The 21,385-nt window shown below is 46.4% G+C and overlaps 1 protein-coding gene across 10 annotated transcripts in view; it reads left to right on the top strand.

The window, feature by feature from the left end:
• MTOR (mechanistic target of rapamycin kinase) overlaps nucleotides 1–21,385 on the top strand; it is a 104,349-nt gene that overhangs the window by 4,366 nt on the left and 78,598 nt on the right. For 6 of the 10 annotated variants that reach the window (XM_065574956.1, XM_008167231.4, XM_065574957.1 and 3 more), the window contains 20 exons: nucleotides 733–867; nucleotides 2,542–2,817; nucleotides 3,162–3,270; nucleotides 4,047–4,233; nucleotides 4,424–4,552; nucleotides 8,022–8,266; nucleotides 8,773–8,988; nucleotides 9,685–9,890; nucleotides 10,536–10,658; nucleotides 11,044–11,133; nucleotides 11,226–11,318; nucleotides 12,057–12,191; nucleotides 12,570–12,699; nucleotides 16,353–16,603; nucleotides 17,416–17,457; nucleotides 18,485–18,571; nucleotides 19,149–19,316; nucleotides 19,578–19,690; nucleotides 20,089–20,251; nucleotides 20,588–20,680. In XM_065574956.1, coding sequence (XP_065431028.1) covers nucleotides 733–867; nucleotides 2,542–2,817; nucleotides 3,162–3,270; nucleotides 4,047–4,233; nucleotides 4,424–4,552; nucleotides 8,022–8,266; nucleotides 8,773–8,988; nucleotides 9,685–9,890; nucleotides 10,536–10,658; nucleotides 11,044–11,133; nucleotides 11,226–11,318; nucleotides 12,057–12,191; nucleotides 12,570–12,699; nucleotides 16,353–16,603; nucleotides 17,416–17,457; nucleotides 18,485–18,571; nucleotides 19,149–19,316; nucleotides 19,578–19,690; nucleotides 20,089–20,251; nucleotides 20,588–20,680 — 2,991 coding nt within the window. The remainder of the gene's footprint in view (nucleotides 1–732; nucleotides 868–2,541; nucleotides 2,818–3,161; nucleotides 3,271–4,046; nucleotides 4,234–4,423; nucleotides 4,553–8,021; nucleotides 8,267–8,772; nucleotides 8,989–9,684; nucleotides 9,891–10,535; nucleotides 10,659–11,043; nucleotides 11,134–11,225; nucleotides 11,319–12,056; nucleotides 12,192–12,569; nucleotides 12,700–16,352; nucleotides 16,604–17,415; nucleotides 17,458–18,484; nucleotides 18,572–19,148; nucleotides 19,317–19,577; nucleotides 19,691–20,088; nucleotides 20,252–20,587; nucleotides 20,681–21,385) is intronic. The other 4 variants (XM_008167234.4, XM_008167233.4, XM_042852915.2 and 1 more) reach the window with 1 other exon arrangement.

Here is a 21,385-nt window from a genome sequence, read left to right as displayed (position 1 = left end):
GCACCAAAAGCCAAGAGACTGATCCTCATATGTCAATAGGTGTTGGCCGCTCGCAATCAGGATTGAAAATGGTTTGGCCTCTAGAATAGGCTGAACCAAACTGTTTACACTACCCTCTACAAAAGCATGTGAGAGACTCCATTCCACCAGGGCTCTACTGTACTTTCTGTAACTCGTTGCCAACAGTAGAACAGAATGCTCAGTAGTTAGGACACGTGCAGATTTTATGGGTTCTGCTACCTCAAGGTCTCGTCAGCATCAGTGATCAAAGAGCCAATCAGCAATGGCAAGGTTACAACGCTGCAGCCAAGGGTTGTACTTATTTGGCAAGGAGTTCTAAATCCATATGTGAGGCTTGAACAATGCAATCAAACTAATTTGACACAGTGAGACCTGAGCACATGTCACACTGGTAACATGACCAGGGTGCCAAGAAACAAAAGGCCTCAACACACATTTCACATAATCCCCATGTATGCTATGATAATGGTGTGCTCTTGAGAGAAGATGGAAGACGCAGGTCTCCTTGTCCACTCTTTCTGTTGAAAACAGTTTGGCTGCCAGAGTAGACTGGGTCAGAACTATTCAGTGCTCTGTTCTAGTGTTGATCAGCTGAGGTTTGTAGCTGTTCCTGGAACTTATGGGCTCCCAGTAACTACTGGCTTGCTGTATTCCCTTGTTCTACATTGGGGGGACTTGGTCTCTGTTAAGGTTGCTATTATCTTTGTTCAGCACACATACGAAGAGGCAGAGAAAGGTTTCGATGAGACTTTGGCCAAGGAGAAGGGTATGAATCGTGATGACCGAATCCACGGTGCCTTACTGATCCTCAACGAATTAGTGAGAATCAGCAGCATGGAGGGAGAGGTGAGTGACTTATCAAGATGGCGACCAGCGTTTGGTGCTATGGTTGACTGAACGGAGGTGTCTCCTCGTTCAGTTTAATAAAATGGGGCACATGTGATTAATCCATTTGGGTTGGAAATGGGTTGATTGAACTGGAGAAGTTCATGAGCAACTGGGGTCTAGGGCATTTCATTGTTGCAAACACCGTGGCAAAGTGAAGGGAATTAATAGAACAGTAACAAATGTTTAGGGACAGGAGGGTTCATTCATGATGGAAAGTGACATTAAATGGCTTTAAGTGACAACTGGATGGTTGGGGCAGCAAGTACAGATATTTGTGGGATATAAACACAAAGGAAGGAGAGGAATTGTGCAGCGTGTTATAGGAGGGTATAGCCAGAGGAGGTGGCTATACCCCTGGCAGTGAATTAAATGAGGTTTTGGGCAGCCTCTCAAGGGAAGGAAAAGGGTGAAAACCCAATTGCTTGGGACTTTTAAAATTAGATTAGAAAAAGCACTAGAGAATGTCCTTCAGGGAACAATTCTGCCTCCGTCCCTTGGGATGGACAAGGTGATTGAATAGGTCTCTCTCCCTCTTTAGTTTCAATTACTCCTCCACAATCTTTTCCCAGTTGTAGCTTCAAACCTTTCTTGCATTATGCTGTCCCCTGTGACCGTATGTGGTAGGACAGATACATCACTGTCTGTTCAATGTGTGTGCTATAGGATGGTCGCCTGATAGGTTCTAACCTTATATGGATATGTGTTTAATTTAAGCAGCAACTTGGTACCAATTAAATTTGAAATGAAGGTGTGTTCGTAGGGGCTGGTGGGTTCATAGGAAGTGGTTGAATGTGTTGGAAGCGAGGATCAGGTTAGTGCCCAGAACTGTTTAATCATGTGAAACTCAGCACATTCTGAGAGTCCTGCTAGACCAGTGGTACCCAAACTAGGGGCGCCACTTGTTCAGGGAAAGCCCCTGGCAGGCCGGGCTGGTTTGTTTACCTGCCGCGTCCACAGGTTCGGCCGATTGCGGCTCCCACTGGTTGCGGTTTGCCGTTCTTGGCCAATGGGGGCTACGGGAAGCGGTGGCCAGCACGTCCCTCGGCCCGCGCTGCTTCCTGCAGCTCCCATTGGCCAAGAACGGTGAACCGGTGGGAGCCGCGATTGGCCAAACCTGTAGACGTGGCAGGTAAACAAACCGGTCCAGCCCGCCAGGGGCTTTCCCTGAACAAGTGGCGCCCCTAGTTTGGGAACCACTGTGCTAGACTGTGAATTCACAGAATTATAGAAATGTAGGGCTGGAAGGGACCTGGAGACATCATCTAGGCCATACCCCTCCCACTTCCCTTTGGTTGAGGGGGCAGTGGGTGCAGGGTTGGAACAGCATTTCCCGCAAGAGTTGGGGCCACTGCCATACCTAGTCTGCCTTGTTCAGTGAATTTCACTGGTTGACCCTGATTCTTTCCCACTCTGAGCCGAAAAAGGAGAATTCTTTGCCTGTGCTGTCTCACTGCTGGCCACTTGGCAGGAAAATCTATTGCATGTAAGGCACCTGGATGTCATGTCTGGTTTGCAGTTCAGTTTGTGCCATACAGCCCCCTTGGTGTGGGTGCCTGTGGTCCATGAGTTGGTTAGTTGTGTGTGTCCTCTTCTGTTTAACTGCCTTTGAAAGTGTGTTTTTCCTGTGCCCAGCGCCTTAGAGAGGAGATGGAGGAGATCACACAGCAGCAGATGGTGCACGACAAATACTGCAAAGACCTGCTGGGCTTTGGTACAAAACCTCGCCACATCACCCCTTTCACCAGCTTCCAGTCTGTACAGCCCCCGCAGTCGAACGCCTTGGTGGGGCTCCTGGGGTACAGCCCCCATCAAGGAATTATGGGGTTTGGAGCCTCGCCTGTCCCAGCAAAGTCAACGTTGGTCGAGAGTCGATGTTGTCGGGATCTGATGGAGGAGAAGTTTGATCAGGTAAGCTGTGGGCTTTTCTCTAGCGGCCTCCCAAAATCCCCTACGCAGAGACCAGACTCTTAGTGTGACTCCCTTCCGTTCCCTTTGCTGGGAGGCAATATGGCCCAATAGTTGGATCACGGTCACAACCCATTAACTGTGGTCCTGGCTCTGTTGCTGGTTTTCTGTGTGTCCTGGAGTGAGCTACTTAACTTCTCTGTGCCTCAGTTTAGCCCTGTGTGGCACAGGTATAATTATAACCCTTCCTGAGGGGCAATGCAGCGGAATGACAGTGGAAACCCTTGCGATCCCCGCATGGCAAGGATGACAGAGCACCCTTTAAAGCCCAACCCCTCTGGTTTCAGGTGTGCCTCTGGGTTTTGAAGTGCAGAACCAGCAAGAACTCTCTGATCCAGATGACCATCCTCAATTTACTCCCACGGCTGGCTGCTTTCCGGCCTTCTGCGTTCACAGGTGAGGGGTCTTGCAGCTGGGGTTTGGCATCTGAAGGTGAGTTGGGGAGGTTCTAGCTCACGTGGTCCCATTGACCTATGTACAGGTAATGCAGCGGCAGAAATCCTGGTGCTTGGCATTGTACAGACTGGCACTTTGATTCCTGCTTTAAGTAGTGGGAATTACTGTCCTCTGGATAGTCTCCTTGACATCTGATGGGAGTTCGCTGCTTTGTAAATCTGGCAGAGTGAAAGCCCTTGCCTGGACTCCGTGTTCAGTGCCTTAATAAAAACAGAACCTCATTTTCATGCTCCCTGAGCATGCCATGTTCAGTGCTGAGCTGTACCCTCTTACTCCCTTCATTTATATCCCAGTTATCAACAATGTCCGATCCGGATTTCCCTTCTGTGGATGAAAGAAAATCCCAGCTGGCCTTTCAAAAGTTGAATCACTCAAAGCGCTGAGAACAATCAAGGTAGTTGGAGTTAGAGGAGCACTGTCAATATGGCTCTAACTGGATTTACCTTAAAGCTTTATTATTGTCTCTCCTCACCTCCAAATCCCAGTCGGTCACTGCAGTAACAAGTAATAAACTGCCTGGCATCTTGCTTACAGGAAGCATCTTTTAACTACTATTGCCAGGTTCTCTCTTACACTGTTTCTGTAGTAGGGACCACTGGGCTTTTAGCCACACAGGCCAATAGGAAGTTGGTTTCTCATAATCTCATAAAAAGTTTGTGTCCGCTCTATCAGGCCAAATGAACTCATCGATTGTCTTGTTCTGCTCTTGTGATCAGCTGATCAGTACCTTCCAGACACAATGAACCACATCCTGAGCTGTGTGAAGAAGGAGAAGGAGCGAACAGCAGCCTTCCAAGCCTTGGGATTGCTTTCTGTGGCTGTGAGGTCTGAGTTCCAGGCCTACTTGCCCAAGGTCCTTGAAATCATCAAAGCAGCACTCCCACCAAAAGATTTCGCCCACAAGTGAGTGTGTGAAGGTTAGAGAGGATCTTGGATAGACACCTGCTGATCATGCCATTTTCGGTGTGACAGTGGGGTATGACAGCTTATTAAACTGATAGGTGTTCCCATGAGACACTGATAAGTGAGAGGGGTGAAGAGATATGCAGGATTGCACTCTGAGATAAATAGCTCTTATGGTGTCTGTTTTCAGGAGGCAGAAGTCCATGCAGGTGGATGCCACAGTCTTCACCTGCATCAGCATGCTGGCACGAGCTATGGGACCCTGCATCCAGCAGGATATCAAAGAGCTTCTGGAACCCATGTTGGCTGTGGGACTGAGGTAGGTATAAGATATGTTAGCAAGTTCTCCCATTAGCCACTGGGTGGCATTGGTGGCCATGAGCAACAGTGATCATTGTATGTATAAAAGTGAGTTATGAAACTCCAGCAAGCAGACTTCTTAATCAGCCTTAGAGAAAAGCCTGTCAAATGCTTTCCCTTCGCAAACACTCAGAGATGATATGTTTCAGAGTAGCAGCCGTGTTAGTCTGTATCCGCAAAAAGAAGAACAGGAGGACTTGTGGCACCTTAGAGACTAACAAATTTATTAGAGCATAAGCTTTCGTGGACTACAGCCCACTTCTTCGGATGCATATAGAATGGAACATATATTGAGGAGATATATATACACACAGACAGAGAGCATAAACAGGTGGGAGTTGTCTTACCAACTCTGAGAGGCCAATTAATTAAGAGAAAACAAACTTTTGAAGTGATAATCAAGCTAGCTCAGTACAGACAGTTAGATAACAAGTGTGAGACTACTTACAAGGGGAGATAGATTCAATGTTTGTAATGGCTCAGCCATTCCCAGTCTTTATTCAAACCGGAGTTGATTGTGTCTAGTTTGCATATCAATTCTAGCTCAGCAGTTTCTCGTTGGAGTCTGTTTTTGAAGTTTTTCTGTTGTAATATAGCCACCCGCAGGTCTGTCACTGAATGACCAGACAGGTTAAAGTGTTCTCCCACTGGTTTTTGAGTATTTTGATTCCTGATGTCAGATTTGTGTCCATTAATTCTTTTGCGTAGAGACTGTCCGGTTTGGCCAATGTACATGGCAGAGGGGCATTGCTGGCACATGATGGCATATATCACATTGGTAGATGTGCAGGTGAACGAGCCCCTGATGGTATGGCTGATGTGATTAGGTCCTATGATGATGTCACTGGAATAGATATGTGGACAGAGTTGGCATCGGGGTTTGTTACAAGGATAGGTTCCTGGGTTAGTGGTTTTGTTCAGTGATGTGTGGTTGCTGGTGAGTATTTGCTTTAGGTTGGGGGGTTGTCTGTAAGCGAGGACAGGTCTGTCTCCCAAGATCTGTGAGAGTAAAGGATCATCTTTCAGGATAGGTTGTAGATCTCTGATGATGCGCTGGAGAGGTTTTAGTTGGGGGCTGAAGGTGACAGCTAGTGGTGTTCTGTTATTTTCTTTGTTGGGCCTGTCTTGTAGGAGGTGACTTCTGGGTACTCGTCTGGCTCTGTCAATCTGTTTTTTCACTTCAGCAGGTGGGTATTGTAGTTTTAAGAATGCTTGATAGAGATCTTGTAGGTGCTTGTCTCTATCCGAGGGATTGGAGCAAATGCGGTTATATCTTAGGGCTTGGCTGTAGACAATGGATCGTGTGGTGTGTCCTGGATGGAAGCTGGAGGCATGTAGGTAAGTGTAGCGGTCAGTAGGTTTCCGATATAGGGTGGTATTTATGTGACCATCGCTTATTAGCACAGTAGTGCCAGGAAATGGACCGCTTGTGTGGATTGATCTAGGCTGAGGTTGATGGTGGGATGGAAATTATTGAAATCATGGTGAAATTCCTCAAGGGCTTCTTTTCCATGGGTCCAGATGATGAAGATGTCATCAATGTAGCGCAAGTAGAGTAGGGGCGTTAGGGGACGAGAGCTAAGGAAGCGTTGTTCTAAGTCAGCCATAAAAATGTTGGCATATTGTGGGGCCATGCGGGTACCCATAGCAGTGCCGCTGACTTGAAGGTATATATTGGGGATAACATTGAATCTATCTCCCCTTGTAAGTAGTCTCACACTTGTTATCTAACTGTCTGTACTGAGCTAGCTTGATTATCACTTCAAAAGTTTGTTTTCTCTTAATTAATTGGCCTCTCAGAGTTGGTAAGACAACTCCCACCTGTTTATGCTCTCTGTCTGTGTGTATATATATCTCCTCAATATATGTTCCATTCTATATGCATCCGAAGAAGTGGGCTGTAGTCCACGAAAGCTTATGCTCTAATAAATTTGTTAGTCTCTAAGGTGCCACAAGTCCTCCTGTTCTTCTTTTTAGAGATGATATGGTTGTCCGCCTTCCTGAGTTGGAGGAAATAGTGCACTGAGTCTCCTGCATTAGGGAAATTCCTAAGACATTCCACCCATGCCACTGAGAAGCCAAAGACCAGGATGAAAATAACAGTATGGTGTTACTAAGCTAATTCTTTTTGAGATAAGGGGTGAAAACTAATCTTTAGATCCAAAAACCAAATTCCTTTCAAATAGAAATACTCTAGAAGCTATTCTCTTTTTCTGAGAAGGAATCCTTCAGCTCTTAGGATGGCAGCCAGGGTGATGGGGTGCATTCGAGTCAGCCAGTTCGCACACTCCTCTCAAAAGTGAAACATACCAGAAAAGACACGATTTTCAAATACCGGCAATTTTATCCCGTGACCAAATCCAACCCTGGTTACACTCAGGTGTGTAAAAAGGACATTCGTGCCTTTCTGCTGCTCTGGTTATTCAAGTTCAGCACTTAGGTGAGTTATCATGGCTCCCATGTCTGGAAGTCAGGGCCAGTATTTGAAATTCAGCATGTGGGTGCATTGCTGTGCCGAGCTTCCCGTTTCACGCCTGGTGCTGCCAGCTAGACTCCTCCAGCACTGTCAGTGTGTATACATCCTGCTGGGGGGAGGTTACTCCTCTGAGAAGGCAACAAGCAGCAATTTGTCTTCAGTGTGAGATGTCTCTTGGATTCTGAGAACGTGTCATGGTGGAAAGAATTGCTCTATAAAATAACTAGTCCGAGCGAAGTCAAGAGCAGATTCCCCTGCTTCCCAGCACTCAGACGCTCCTTTTAGGCAAAAACATGGGAAAACAGGAAAACCTTAAACGTCAATGCACTCCAGCTGTGTCAGACCAACAGGGGAAGTGAATTCGAGGTCGGACTGTCCTACCTCTAGCCTTCCCCCACCTTCAGAGTTCATATCTGGGGACTCCTAACACAAGTGTCCCAGCTTATCTCCTCTGCCAGGATGGCGGATACGGATAAAGGCAGACTTTCAAACAGCTAGCTCCCGGGATGCACAGGGCTTCATAGACTAAAGTGAACTCCTAGACGTGGATTGGTAGCCTTTGCCTATGGAGTATAGGAATGAGGCACACAACACAGCAGGTGCCACTAAAATAAACCTGCAGCTGCATTCTGCTCTCTGTGATACATCAGAGCCGTGTTCAAAGGTAGCCCGATGCAAAGTGCCTTGCACCACTCTCCTCTAGAGTTCCACCATGCAGATAATTCCTGGTAGCGCCTAACACAGCAGTGTGGGCTAGAATCCAAGCAGTTTGTTTGTTAGCTCTGGAGTTTGCATGAAGGCAGCTGTGCTGTGATAGCAGGTGTTGCTGTGACATTAACAACACCCCAGGTAATGTTTTCGTGGGCAAAGTTACAGTCATGAATGAGAAGCCAAAACATGTAACTATTCTTGTTCCTGTCCTAATGAGTGTCTGTCTGCTTGTCACCCTCAGCCCAGCTCTGACTGCTGTGCTCTATGACTTGAGTCGTCAGATCCCCCAGCTGAAGAAGGACATCCAGGACGGGCTGCTGAAAATGCTCTCTCTCGTTCTAATGCACAAACCTCTCCGGCACCCAGGCATGCCCAAGGGCCTTGCCCATCAGCTGGCCTCTCCCAGCCTCACCAACATCCCCGAGGCCAGCGATGTGGGCAGCATCACCCTTGCCCTGCGCACACTGGGCAGCTTCGAGTTTGAAGGTAAGGTGTGAAGCCAGCAGCAGGGCGGATGCGAGAGGCGTTGGGGCACTCACAGAAAGCATGCCTGTCAGTATTGTCGGTGCAGGCTGCGTACGCTGTCATTAAGGTTGCACAACACTATCCATGGCCCGTGTGTGTTCCCACAGCTGAATTCACTGCAGCGTTTTGGGAGCCTTCTGGAAAGCGTCACCCGTTGTGGGTGCACAGTAACACAAATATTTATATACTGTAATTAGAATTACAATCCAGAAATGGGTATAAAAGCATCTAAGGAAGGGCTTGCCTTTTCCCTGGCTAGCACAGAAGAGAAGAGCTGACATAGCTCATGCTCAGGCTGACCCCATCTACACAGTTGCTTCTGTTACAGGAGGAGAAACTTGAAACCAAACAGTAACGGTGTCCCTCACATTCAGTCTGCAGCTCCGTGTTTGTCTCCCTGGAAAGTCCTGTTGCTGAGGTGTAAACCTGTGTGAGAACCAGTCTCTCTTTTCCCCACTCCCATCCAGGCCATTCTCTGACCCAGTTTGTCCGGCACTGTGCGGATCACTTCCTGAACAGCGAGCACAAGGAGATCCGGATGGAGGCGGCCCGCACCTGCTCTCGCCTTCTCACGCCCTCCATCCACTTGATCAGTGGTCATGCCCATGTGGTCAGCCAGACCGCAGTGCAGGTGGTGGCAGATGTTCTCAGCAAACTGCTCGTGGTTGGGATAACAGACCCAGGTAATGTGTTGGGTTTGCCACCATACAGCTGTCTGTGCCTGGACAGAGGGTTGTGGTAGTGTTCAGGCTTGTTTTCTGGTAACCCAGGCAATTGCTCTTTCTAAATAAAATGGATTACAGACCTCTGAATCCATCCCCAGATTTGGGAGTATTAGCAGAGAGCAAGTGCAGAGTGGTGTAACCCCAGGGATTCTCTGTTCTAGGTGGAGGCCTCAGAATTTCACTACCTGCCTCTTGCCTTGTATGAGCCTGTCCCACATCACAGTCTCAATTATTACGATTGAGGAGGGACCGGCTCCTTTTGTTGAACCTTGCTCTCTTTTCCCCCTTTGGCTGGGTGGGTTCTGTTAATGGCTGAGTGGTCACCTGGGGCTGAGTGGTCACCTGGGGCTGGTTTGCCCTTTCTCTGCGGTGCTTCCAGTCACACTAGCTTTAGGAGCAACAGACTGTCCTGGATGTGAAACCCGGGTGTCTAGTTTGGCAGCACAGAGCAATAGTGAGACACCACTGGGTAGATTCTTCAGGTCTCTCTCACTCACTGGGGTCCTGGTCCACTTGCTCCAAGGTTTTGGCAGGATTGTTCATTGACAGTAGCGCTCTGGTGAAAGAAGGTGGTATGTAATTTAGTGTGTCTGTCAAGATTGTGTAAGAACAGCAGTGGAACATGAGCAAAGACAAGTGACCATGCTCTTGCAGATCCCGATATCCGTTACTGTGTGTTGGCCTCCTTGGACGAGAGGTTTGATGCCCATCTTGCCCAGGCAGAAAATCTGCAGGCTCTCTTTGTGGCCCTGAACGATCAGGTGTTTGAAATCCGAGAGCTGGCTATCTGCACCGTGGGCCGGCTGAGCAGCATGAACCCTGCCTTTGTCATGCCTTTCCTGCGCAAGATGTTAATACAGGTAACGGAGACAGGGCGGTAAGGATGGGGATGGAGTCCTTATTAACTAAGGTGGGGATGGTGGCATTAAGGAAGTCAGACTGTCCAGCTCTAGAATAGCTGCAGTGCAGTGTAGGTCTCCCTTTCTGGAAGGCTGTTTGTAACCCAGCTTGATACTTCTTAGACAATGCTTTCCTAGTGAGAGTTGATGTCTTCATTTTATTTATTTGCACCAGCCCTCAGAATTCTATGAGGTTTGCAGTCACCAACTTCCATGTTAGGGTGGAGAGGGCAGTAGTAACTTCAGGTCCCAGCATGTGCAACGTTTTTTGCCTTGAGGGGAGGGGCCTTCTGTTCGGACTGAGGTGGAGTATCACATGCCCGAGAGTATAATCCCATAGGCTTTCCCTCCCCATTAGGGATGGATCTGGTTGCGCTCCATTCCATTTTATAGAAATTAGCCATGGCCTCATTTGGGCCTTGGCTCATACCATGTGTACAGCTTCTGAGATTGCTTTCTCATTTGACACTCGAGTTGTGAGTTGCGGAGGAGGATGGGATGAGTCTCATTATTTTGCTCTCTTCTATTGTTTGCTGCCTTAGGTGGAGAACGCTGGCTTTCCAGCTTTCGATCTGCTTTAATGCATCTGTTTTGCCCTTTGTGCAGATCCTGACGGAGCTGGAACACAGTGGTGTTGGCAGAATAAAGGAGCAGAGCGCCAGGATGTTGGGTCACTTGGTTTCCAATGCCCCACGACTCATTCGTCCATATATGGAGCCCATCCTTAAGGTACGGCCTTCTTAGAATGCCTGCTGACTTTAGGTGGGGGAGATCTTCTGGCACATAGGTGTATCACACAATAACTGTGACCATGAGCTGCACCATTTTCATTGCTCTGTAATGGCATAAAAAACAGACTGGAGTGTGGTCCCTACTATAACCCTGAGTGTGTGCAACTGCTTGACCTGGATAGACGTTGGATGTGCAAAAACCCTAAAGATGTAATAGAAATATGTTGTAAATCTTTGGAACACGTTGGCACCCATGAGCATCTGTTAGGGGCTCTGTCTTACAGGCATTTCCAGTGCAGGAGTCGGGGAAGAGATTGCTCAGTGCAGGGCCGGGGGGAGAAGTTTCTCAGAGGATTCTAACTTTTTCCTATGTCCTCAAACAGGCATTGATTGTGAAACTGAAAGATCCTGACCCAGATCCTAATCCAGGGGTGATTAATAATGTCTTGGCTACCATAGGGGAACTGGCACAGGTAAGGGTATTGCAGCTTTATGTGGAGGCATTATCATTGCTGCCTAAGCCTGTAGAGTTCTAGATGAGAGCCCTTCCTTCCTCTGTCTACAGGTCAGTGGGCTGGAGATGAGGAAGTGGGTGGATGAGCTCTTCATCATAATCATGGACATGCTCCAGGACTCCTCCTTGCTGGCGAAAAGACAAGTGCGTATATGACAAGGGGGGAGGGATAGCTCAGTGGTTTGAGCATTGGCCTGTTAAACCCAGGGTTGAGTTCAATCCTTGAGGGGGCCATTTAGGAAACTGGGGTCAAAATCTGTCTGGGGATTGGTCCTGCTTTGAGCAGGGGGTTGGACTAGATGACCTCCTGAGGTCCCTTCCAACCCTATGATTCTATGACATCTGCCCTAAACCATGCTGTCCTCTGTGACCAGAAGCATACAGTAAAATGTCACTGTATGCTATGAAAGCTACTAAAAAACATTAGCTCAGAATGTCCGTCTCTCATGGAACGCAGAGTCCGTTCTTGTCTGCGAAGATGGAAATTGTAGCGCCACTCTGTCTTGTGATCAGGATGTTCTGCCAAGTGGCTAGAAAACCCAGCGTAGGTCAGTGGTTTTTGTGGAAGACACTGGGATCAGGCTCCATGCTGCAGAGACGTTTCCAACACCAACCGAAGGAGATGGAGAAAAACGTCATATCTCAGAGTGGTGTGGTGTGTGTGTTGTATAAGCCTGAGGTTTGTAGATTGCCATGTGTTAATTGACTTTTCACCTTCCCTTAACGAAGAGACCCTGTTTGTGGAGACTTCCAGTGTCATGGAAGGCAATCAGACATTGAGATGTTTTAAAAGAAGAAAAATGGCTCTGGTAGGGCAGGACAAATAATAACTTGCTGCTTGGCCTGATCATAACTAACCATTCGGGGCTATATTCATTCCAGGTGGCTCTGTGGACACTGGGACAACTGGTGGCCAGCACGGGTTATGTGGTGGAGCCGTACAGGAAATACCCAACCTTGCTGGATGTGCTGCTGAATTTCTTGAAGACCGAGCAGAACCAGGGCACTCGGAGAGAGGTAGGAACTCAAAGCTCACTTCCCAGCAGCAACTTCTTCTGCATACTTGCATGAGAGGGCAAGGTCAGTCATGCTAACCTTCTGAACGAACGACTGATCTGTTGTTGGGGTTGATTGAGGGTTAGTTTGGCATAATGAGCAGGACTCTAAAGGGGCTGTGAATGGAAGCTAGTTAAGTTGCCCACTTCAGTGAATGGGAAGAGTCAGTACGCTCTATTTGGAATACGATGGGACTGTCTTCCCCACCACCCGATCTGCACCTTCCCTCCACCAGCCACCCAGAGGCCTGAGTTCAGGCTTCGTTTAATGTGTTGGCCTTAGCCTGAGTGATACGCCTTGACATGCCTTCTCTTTTTTGACTTTTTCCCCCCATGCTAGGCTATCCGTGTGCTGGGACTGTTGGGGGCTTTGGACCCTTACAAGCACAAAGTGAATATTGGCATGATTGACCAGTCGCGAGACGCTTCGGCTGTCAGCCTGTCGGAGTCTAAATCCAGCCAGGATTCTTGTAAGCAGAGGGAGACCGGGGAAAGAGTGTGTACCCTGCACTGTTTAGTTTTAAAAGGGCCTTGGTCTTTACATTCCAGCACAGGAACTAAAGATGAAAATGACGTAATGCAGCATCTGGGTTGTTTCCTCAGTCAGTACTGAGAGGTGGGCTAGATGGATCCTAACCAAGAGTGTTTCCCAAAAACTCCATGGGCTTTACACACAATCAAGATTTTCACTCAAAAGTGAAATGACTTAAGCTACGGAAAGGCAGCATTATCTGTAGCTAGGGCGTAGGTCTCTTGTTACCCTGTCCTGAGTTTTTTCCCCAGCTCTGCCTCTGAGACTTCAGGTGAGTCACATCTCAATACCTGTTTCATCATTTGTTAAAAAAGAGCTAATGATTCTGACCTGCGTTTGTGACATGCGTAGAGATCTATGGATGGAAAGCACACTGTATTAGCACTAGAATGCACAAAACAGAAAATACTGTGAGGGTTCCATGCCAAGTTCCCTTTTGTAACTGTTGTTGATATTAGAGGGTTCCTGTTAACTAAAACTAGAGGTGAAAGTCATTTCATGTTCTCCACCTCTCACAGATCTCCCTGCCCAATTTTGAGGTTTTACAATTGCACCTTCCTGTTTCATAAAATGTCTTTCTCTTTCCTGTTGCTGTGTGAAAGGCTAATGGAAATGGGAGATTGCCTATATAGGGGAAATCTGAATACATATGATGTGGTCAAATGTACAATAAAATGACCAGTAGAGAAATATCTCCTCTAACTTTTTATCTGTAATGATCTTGGGTGCTACTTGCAGCAATAGTCCATACATTTCAGGCAAATGTGCGGGGAATTGTTTAAGCTGATGGTATCCCCTTAAAACTGTTACACTTAGTTGACAGGGTTTACTTAGGACTGTTTGTCTACAAGGTCACAGCACCACTCCCTGAGAACTGTTGGACTCCTTTGAAAGTTTTCCCTGCCCTAGCCCCTTCTCCCTCTTTCATGGGAATGCAGAATACAGTGGTTTTATTCTGAGAATGAAGATTAACCAGAAAGACTTTTTAAACAATTACCAACTTAAACCCAGTTTTTCTCTCTCAAAGTGCTCAAAAATTCTCAAAGGTTAGAAACCTGTTCCATTCCATGTTCTTGCACTAGAATGAGCTTTGTTTCAGGACATAGGCTTTACTGTCCATTGCACAGTTCTGTGCTTTAGGCCTTTATTTCTGTAGTGTCCTAGGGGTGCATGGTGTCTGACAGACAAATTACACAGTTCTGCAGAACTTGCAATCAAAGTAAAATGCCGAAACCATCTAACAAATGTTTCCCAAGTAGGTGTCCATGGAGTATGTCAAACTCATACAACTGAGGGTATCAGTAGTTTTGCCCCCTTAATTTTATCATTGAATTTTGGTGCTAATGTAAGTAGAAGTTCATGTGGTTGCTTCAGAACAAAGTTCTGCCCACATCCCTCACTCCCTGTCTGCAGTTACCCATGTTGTATACCCATTTCCTGAACAGAGAGCAATAATGCTGAATTGCTTGGCGATGGTGTCAGGACGTAGACAGGCAGCTGTTTGCCAGGTGTTTGCTTAAATGAAACCATCAAACTGGCGTCACAGGACTTTGGTTTTGGCAGGAATTTTTATTAGCACTTTCAACTGTTACAATAAAAAAATATAATACCAGATGGAGCGTGATAAACTGTCCCTGAATTCAAATAGATTTCTAAGCACTTTCAATATAGCATCCTGTAAGGCAGTAAAAAGCCCTCTGGGTTCAGCTGTGAAACTGATTGTGTATGTGTGCATGAATTTCACTGTATACAAAATAAGAGAACTGAACAAAAATAAGTAGCCAGATTATGGGCATCTCCAGATGTGAAATTCACTATAACTGACTTTATTGTTTAATTGTAACTTACTGTAAACATGTATGATGGAAATAGTTATACTGACGTGTCCACTCAGCCATTGGCAAGGTTTTCTTTTGTGAAATCCAAAGAATTCAGTGGAGCTGTGCTCCACCAGTGTAAATGAAGTCTAGATATGGAATTAAAAAATGCTATTTAAATTAGTTTCCAAACACTAATACAAACAGACAGGGACGAGAGTGCAAAAGTAATGTGGTTTCTTCATAGTAGAGCAATATATGGTGATACAGAAGTTTCAGTAAATTTTCAAAAGGCCCTTAGGGTTTGTCTACACTTGGAAATTTACTAGAGTACTTATTCCAAAGTAACTCTTTGTGGATACACTCATATTCTGGAATAGTTATCTTGGTAAATTTCCAAGTGTAGACAAGTACCAAATGACTTAGGAGCCTAAATCCCTCTGAATGTCAATGCCACACTTGAAAATGGGACTGAGGCACTTGAGAAAATGTTACCCGATAGCTACAAATTAGCATACTGGTTACCACATTTAAAATACCTGATTAGATGGGAAAAGAAGGAAGGGGATGTTTCATCTTTAAAAAGAGAGAGGAAGAAGGCAATCAATCAAATGTAGGTTATTCCCAGGAGAGGTTTGTATTGCAGAATATTCTATAAATGGGATGTGAGAGACCGTATCTGTCATGCTCCAGCTATCTAAAAGTGCTTTACAAAGTCAGTCAGTCTCTGCAGTGCATCCAGCCATGGAGGCAAACGTCTCAGGCGACATGTGCTAGGCTCTGGCACTCTCACACCTTTGGACATGAGTAAGTGTGTCCCTAGGAGAGGAACGTTGGCCAGAATGGCAGGGTTATCCCCCCCCCCCTTTTTTTACAAAAGCAGAGTGGGATCATGAATTTTCCTCCCGGATGAGCAGCAGGTGTAACATGCAATCAAAGGGCAGATCGTGTTATTGTTGAGACGCTCTTGTCTTAGCTCTTGCCGTTGTGTTGAAGAACTGCAGCTGAGAAAGATGACCAGTAGCTAGAGTTAAAGCTGTACTGTTAGTGATCGCTTTTACTCCCCTCTCCTGCACAAAGAAAACCCTGCACATTTCACCTGTTTCCCTCAACCTCTTGTGACGGAAGACATTTTGCAGAGAGGGGACTGTTAAGCTTGGAGCTGTGCCTCTACCCAACCCCATAAATCCTAGCGACATGGGAGAATCCTGGGGATCTCTTCTGCAGTGAGCCAAGACAGTGCTGCTATACCGTTCTGTCTTCCTCAGTAGCACTGCTGCAGTACCATTGCCTGGGTCCCCCATGACTGTTTAGCAACATTACCCTGTGCATAGATTTTCTTATAGAAGTGTCCAGGCTCTGTAGGGGCCAATGCTCTGGCGATCATACCTCCCCTCTTCCACCAATTCCTACCCTGAAAGCTTCTGAGCTCCTTCTATAAACAGATTCTCAGCAAAGAGGCACGTGCCGTGGGCAGGTTGGGGCACAATGCCTTATAGATGCCACTCCCCTACTCTTGGTTTTTTTTTGTGTGTGTGCAAAAATTGAGATATCCGTGCAGCCAAGTTTTTTTTTCTGTCCTCTAAATTTAGGCATACAACTTTCAGGGTCTCGGGGCTTTCATTTAAGTTCTCATGGACTGGTCATCTCCTCTGAGCATGTTGTTAATGTAAATTCCTCTTCTCTCCCCCCCATTAGCCAGCTGTATCTGAAGTGCAGTGTTGGTGTGTATTGTGCGTACACATGTAAGTGACACTTCCTTACCTTTTCCCAGCTGATTACAGTACCAGTGAGATGTTAGTGAACATGGGAAACCTCCCTCTGGATGAGTTCTACCCTGCTGTCTCCATGGTAGCGCTGATGAGAATCTTCCGCGACCAATCCTTGTCCCACCATCACACTATGGTAGTCCAAGCCATCACCTTTATTTTCAAATCCCTCGGGCTGAAGTGTGTGCAGTTCCTGCCCCAGGTCATGCCAACGTTTCTCAATGTAATTCGGGTTTGCGATGGTGCCATCCGAGAGGTGAGTGTGCTAGGAATTTGCTCCCCTCCCACCCCTCCCCAAAACAAGAATCCATTGTAAAGTGAATGCGACTGGCTTTGGATGCTCCTGCACTGAGAGCTGCTGCCAAGCATGCTGCAAACGTGAGGTACCAGCTTTGCTTTCTCTCTCCTCTGGGCCTTGATCAGAACATCAAGGGGTGCCAATTTTTCTGCTTCTCCATTGAAACAGCTGCTGTCAAGCATCCCCCCTAAATGGCCAGTTCTCAGTTCTGCTTCCTTCTTAAGCCATCCTGTGCAGGTCCCACAGCTTTCAGTGGCCTCTGCAGTTTATGCCCTGTTGCAGCGTCTTTACATGTAGAGTCTTAAACCTCTAGCAAAGCGGTGTGCTTTCCTCCTGCGCAGGGAATTTGACTTGCTGTAGTCAGCTGGTATTCACAGCTGAGTGAACAATGATTCCACAGCACCTCACTTCTTTGTCATTTAATTAGCAATTTTCACTTACATGTAAAATTGCGTCAGAAGACTGGGCCTCAGCTGCATCTGGCCTAAGATGGCTGGTTATAGCAGAACCTCTTCCTCAAGAGTGTATGTAATGGGGAACTCGCATGAGTTACTGGAATGGGGTTTTACATGTGGGATGGGAGCAACAGAATTGCCCCCATTCCTGCTATAGAACCACAGTCCCCACTGGCAATCCTCTAGCAGACTGAATTACTGCTCAGATTGGAATGAAAAACCCTGGCGCTCTGGGTTTTCTGGGCGCCTAGACATGACTGACCTAACTTGCTTGAAAGCTCTGCAGTTTTGCACACTCTCTTTAAAAATTTTCAGGTAAAAGAAGATGGTGAAAGTGTACTGGGGAGAAGAGCTGAGGTGGGTACAAAGCACAAACCAGGCAGTTCCCTGCACTGTATGTAAATATCTTCTTGCAACTCCACAAGAACTCTGGGTTATTTTTCAGTAAACATGTATATGTTGCCCTCGCCAAAGAGGCTGCTTTTTATCCCTGGTCCACTTACCTGATTTTCATTAAACCCCATAATCTAGTCTTCTGAGCTCCACTTGCAATTTGGAACGCATTGGCCTGTATTTGCTATGAACACCAATTACAATCTACACCACAAGTTTTGCATGAAAACTGTGAAATTTAATAGAAAATGATACAAATGTTGGTTGGGGTTTTTTTTGGTTGGTTTGGTTTTAAATAAGCATTTGTGGACCAGGGGTGCTCAGCCAAATTGTTATATTATTTCACACCAAACTCAAAAGTAAAATCACTACAGTGGATAGTTGCACATGATTTTGTTTTGCTTGATCAAAGCGAATCATGAACCGGACACAGCAAATGTACAGTAGAATGGTCTAGGTCACAATACTCCCAGGGTACAATTAGCCATCTTTCTAATGAACTCTTAACCTGGCAAGTACTGCAATCTGTCCCTGTAATATTCCACCAATATGCCTTGGTGGGGAGAGGGAGAGAATATAGAACAAAGTATCTTAAAATCTGGGTGAGTTTGGCCAGCAGTCAGGGGCAAGAGATCGGGGCTACATTTTCAGAAGCAGCCTCCAGGTCTGAATTTATAAAACGATGTGGTATTTCAGACTCTGGGTTCAGACTTGCGAGTCTGTTGTTTAAACACCTAATCAATTTGCATGCGTAGAATCTCTTTGGTGCGTGCATATCCAAAGTTTTAAATACTCACAGCAGTGGATAAAAATACCACCTCTGGGTTGAGGCTGAGAGAGAGAATTTGGCCCCAGACTTCCAGCATTTATAGTTGTGCATGTTGTTTAGTTTTTAAAGGCGCTTGCGATTAGCCTTTGAAATCAGATTTGCCCTGAGTTGCACGGGCATTTGAATAGCAGCATTGAGCACTTACCTGTTTCTTCCTTTCAGTTCCTGTTCCAGCAGCTAGGAATGTTGGTGTCTTTTGTGAGGAGCCATATTCGACCCTATATGGATGAAATTGTCACCCTTATGAGAGTGAGTACAACCCTTAGCCTGAACCCCAGGATCCTGGAAGGTGGTTAATTATGCTTTCCTTTATTGAGCAGGTGGGGTCATTCTTGCGGGAATATCACAGTCACAATGTACCCGTCCATCCAGAAAGAGAGATCGGGGGAGATTAACGAACCTCTGCAGCTGCGGAAGGCAGGGAAATTATTAATGATGGGAGAAAAATATTGATTAATAAAATATCACTTAATAATAGTTTCTTCTTCTAATCCAGTCTCAGAGCTGTTACTCCAGCTGAGGGTACCTGCCATCCTCTCTTTGTTAGGATTGAACCTGGGCTTTTCTAACTACTGCTGAATAGCGTGGGATGGAAGCTGGAGCATTGTGATTGTAACCAATGATTCGTCTGTTGCCCTAAAGCTGGTGTAATAAGCAGTGTTAAATAGGTGGCTTGGGTGTTTTTGTTTTTTCCTTAAGTTGCTTAAATCAGGGGATTGCCTAATGGAGGAGAAGGTTCTCCCCTAGTGTTAGCCTTACGCTGTCTCCTGGTCCCGTCCTGCATGCAGCTCAGCGATAGAGAACGTTTTTTGTCTTTCTCCTCCAGGACTTCTGGGTCATGAACAATTCTATACAGAGCACAATTATCCTACTTATTGAGCAAATTGTGGTGGCTCTTGGGGGCGAGTTCAAGCTCTATCTGCCTCAGCTCATTCCTCACATGTTACGGGTCTTCATGCACGACAGTAGCCCAGGACGCAACGTCTCTGTCAAGGTGAGCGATTCAGCTGGTGAGGTGACATGTTGGGTACTGCCTGTCCAGGAGCATAGTCCCATGGGCCCACATCTGACTACACTGAAGCAAGAGGGGTGGAATAGCCCCACTGCCATTAAAGCATGGGATAAAGTGGTTCAGTCAGTGCTCAGGTGAATGCACTGTGCCAAGCAGCTTCCAAATGGAGATAGGGTTACTTTAAACCATTGCTGTTTCATGACTTTATTAAGCTGGGTGGCATTGGATCATCTTTCCCTCCAGCTGTTGAATGCGATCCAGCTGTTTGGCGCTAACTTGGATGACTACCTGCATTTGTTACTACCTCCCATTGTAAAGCTGTTTGATGCCCCAGACGTCCCCCTGGTGGCTCGCAAGTAAGTATCTGCCAACTCTGTACTCTCTTCTCCACTCTGCCTCCATTCCTCTGTGTTCCTCAGTGGCTGCTGTGGTCCTACGTGGCATAGATTGCTGATTAATCCCTCTAGGTTTTTGATAATCAGATGCACGTTTTACTTGAAGGCCTCAGCCCTAGTGCTCTGTGTTTCTCAGATGCACTAATAAATCCTAGCTTTCCCCCGCCATTGGCTTAATCATTGCCATATTCAAGCAGTCTTGCAAGTGTTGTCACCCAAAGCCCACTAAACTGCCATGTCTATTTCTGTTGTTGCTAATGGCTGAGACATATGTGCATAAATCGCTTGTATCTTTATAATCAGCCTTCTCCTCCTATCCTGTCCCATCAATGAACGAGTCCTTTCTGCTCTGGTTTCAGAGCTGCTCTGGAGACTGTGGACCGCCTGACAGAATCCCTGGATTTCACTGATTATGCTTCACGGATTATTCACCCCATCGTGCGGACACTAGATCTAAGCCCTGAGCTACGGCCAACTGCCATGGATACATTGTCCTCTCTGGTCTTCCAGCTAGGGAAGAAGGTAATTTCCTCCTTAAGTGTGACAGAGGGGAGGGAATTTCCTTCATGGGTTTACAATGGGAGGATTTTAACATGTAGTCAGCCTGGATTTTAGAGAGACAATGCCCAGTTTTGCAGTCTTTCCAGTCTACAGTTGTGTATTGGAGTGGGTTTGCCCGTACAGTGTCTCCCCTGCCCTTCCCCCCCCCCGCAATGGTTTTTGGTAGCATGTGTTTTTCAAATCAAGCTCTTTCAGATTCTGCTTCTAGCTGGTCAATGAATTGAAGATGGAATCAGTGGGTATATTGCAGTCTTGGTGAGACTGACTAACTGGCTTTTGATTCCTTCTCCCATACAGTATCAGATTTTTATCCCGATGGTGAACAAGGTCCTGGTGCGTCATCGAATAAACCACCAGCGGTATGATGTTCTCATCTGCAGGATTGTGAAGGTGAGTTGGCTTGTATGATTGCAGCCAAGTGTGTAGAATTGGATGCAGGTAGGTTCTGTACTGAAGCTACTGCAGCAGAAGACTCATGTAGGCTTCTTGCTGTTGCATGCAGAGTAACTGTTTCCATGTTCTGAGTAGTAGAAATAATATAGTTGGGTATTTTGAGACTGAAACTGGAAAACTTACCTGCCTTGTAAAACTTGGGCTCCCCATAGAAAAGTCTCTGAAATGGAGGGATCTACAATAGTAGTTTGTGTTTTTCCTTCTCTCTCATGTATCTTCTTCACCATTTCCACCCTAGGACCAAGGAAGGATTCTCCTGCTTAAGCCCAGTTTACTACAGTAGGTCCCATAGTTCATAAGTCAGGAACTGCTCCATATTTCCCAACATAATTCCATTGTTATGTCCTCTCCTGGTCACTAGCACAATGTCTTTCTGCAGCTCTCACTGAGACAACTGGACACTGATTTGTGGTGTATTATTCCACAGTGGTATGACTGAGTTTGGCTTCTCCATCTTCCAGTGTTGGGAGCCAAGATTTCTTGGCAGCTAGTGCTGATGGGAATGGGATAACCTGAGCTCACAGATGCCAAAGATGTAATATGTTGTTCTGAAAGATCATCCCCCTATCCCAAATTGAGCTTAACAGTTGGGAACTTCTTGAGTTTCCTTTCACCCAGACAGGTAGCCTTGAGCAGAAAGTG

The sequence above is a fragment of the Chrysemys picta genome, chromosome 21 (genome assembly GCF_011386835.1).
Source record: "Chrysemys picta bellii isolate R12L10 chromosome 21, ASM1138683v2, whole genome shotgun sequence".
In the NCBI taxonomy this organism is placed as follows: domain Eukaryota; kingdom Metazoa; phylum Chordata; order Testudines; family Emydidae; genus Chrysemys; species Chrysemys picta.
The sequence above is the reverse complement of the archived record's forward strand: the minus strand, read 5'-3'. Positions and strand labels throughout refer to the sequence as shown.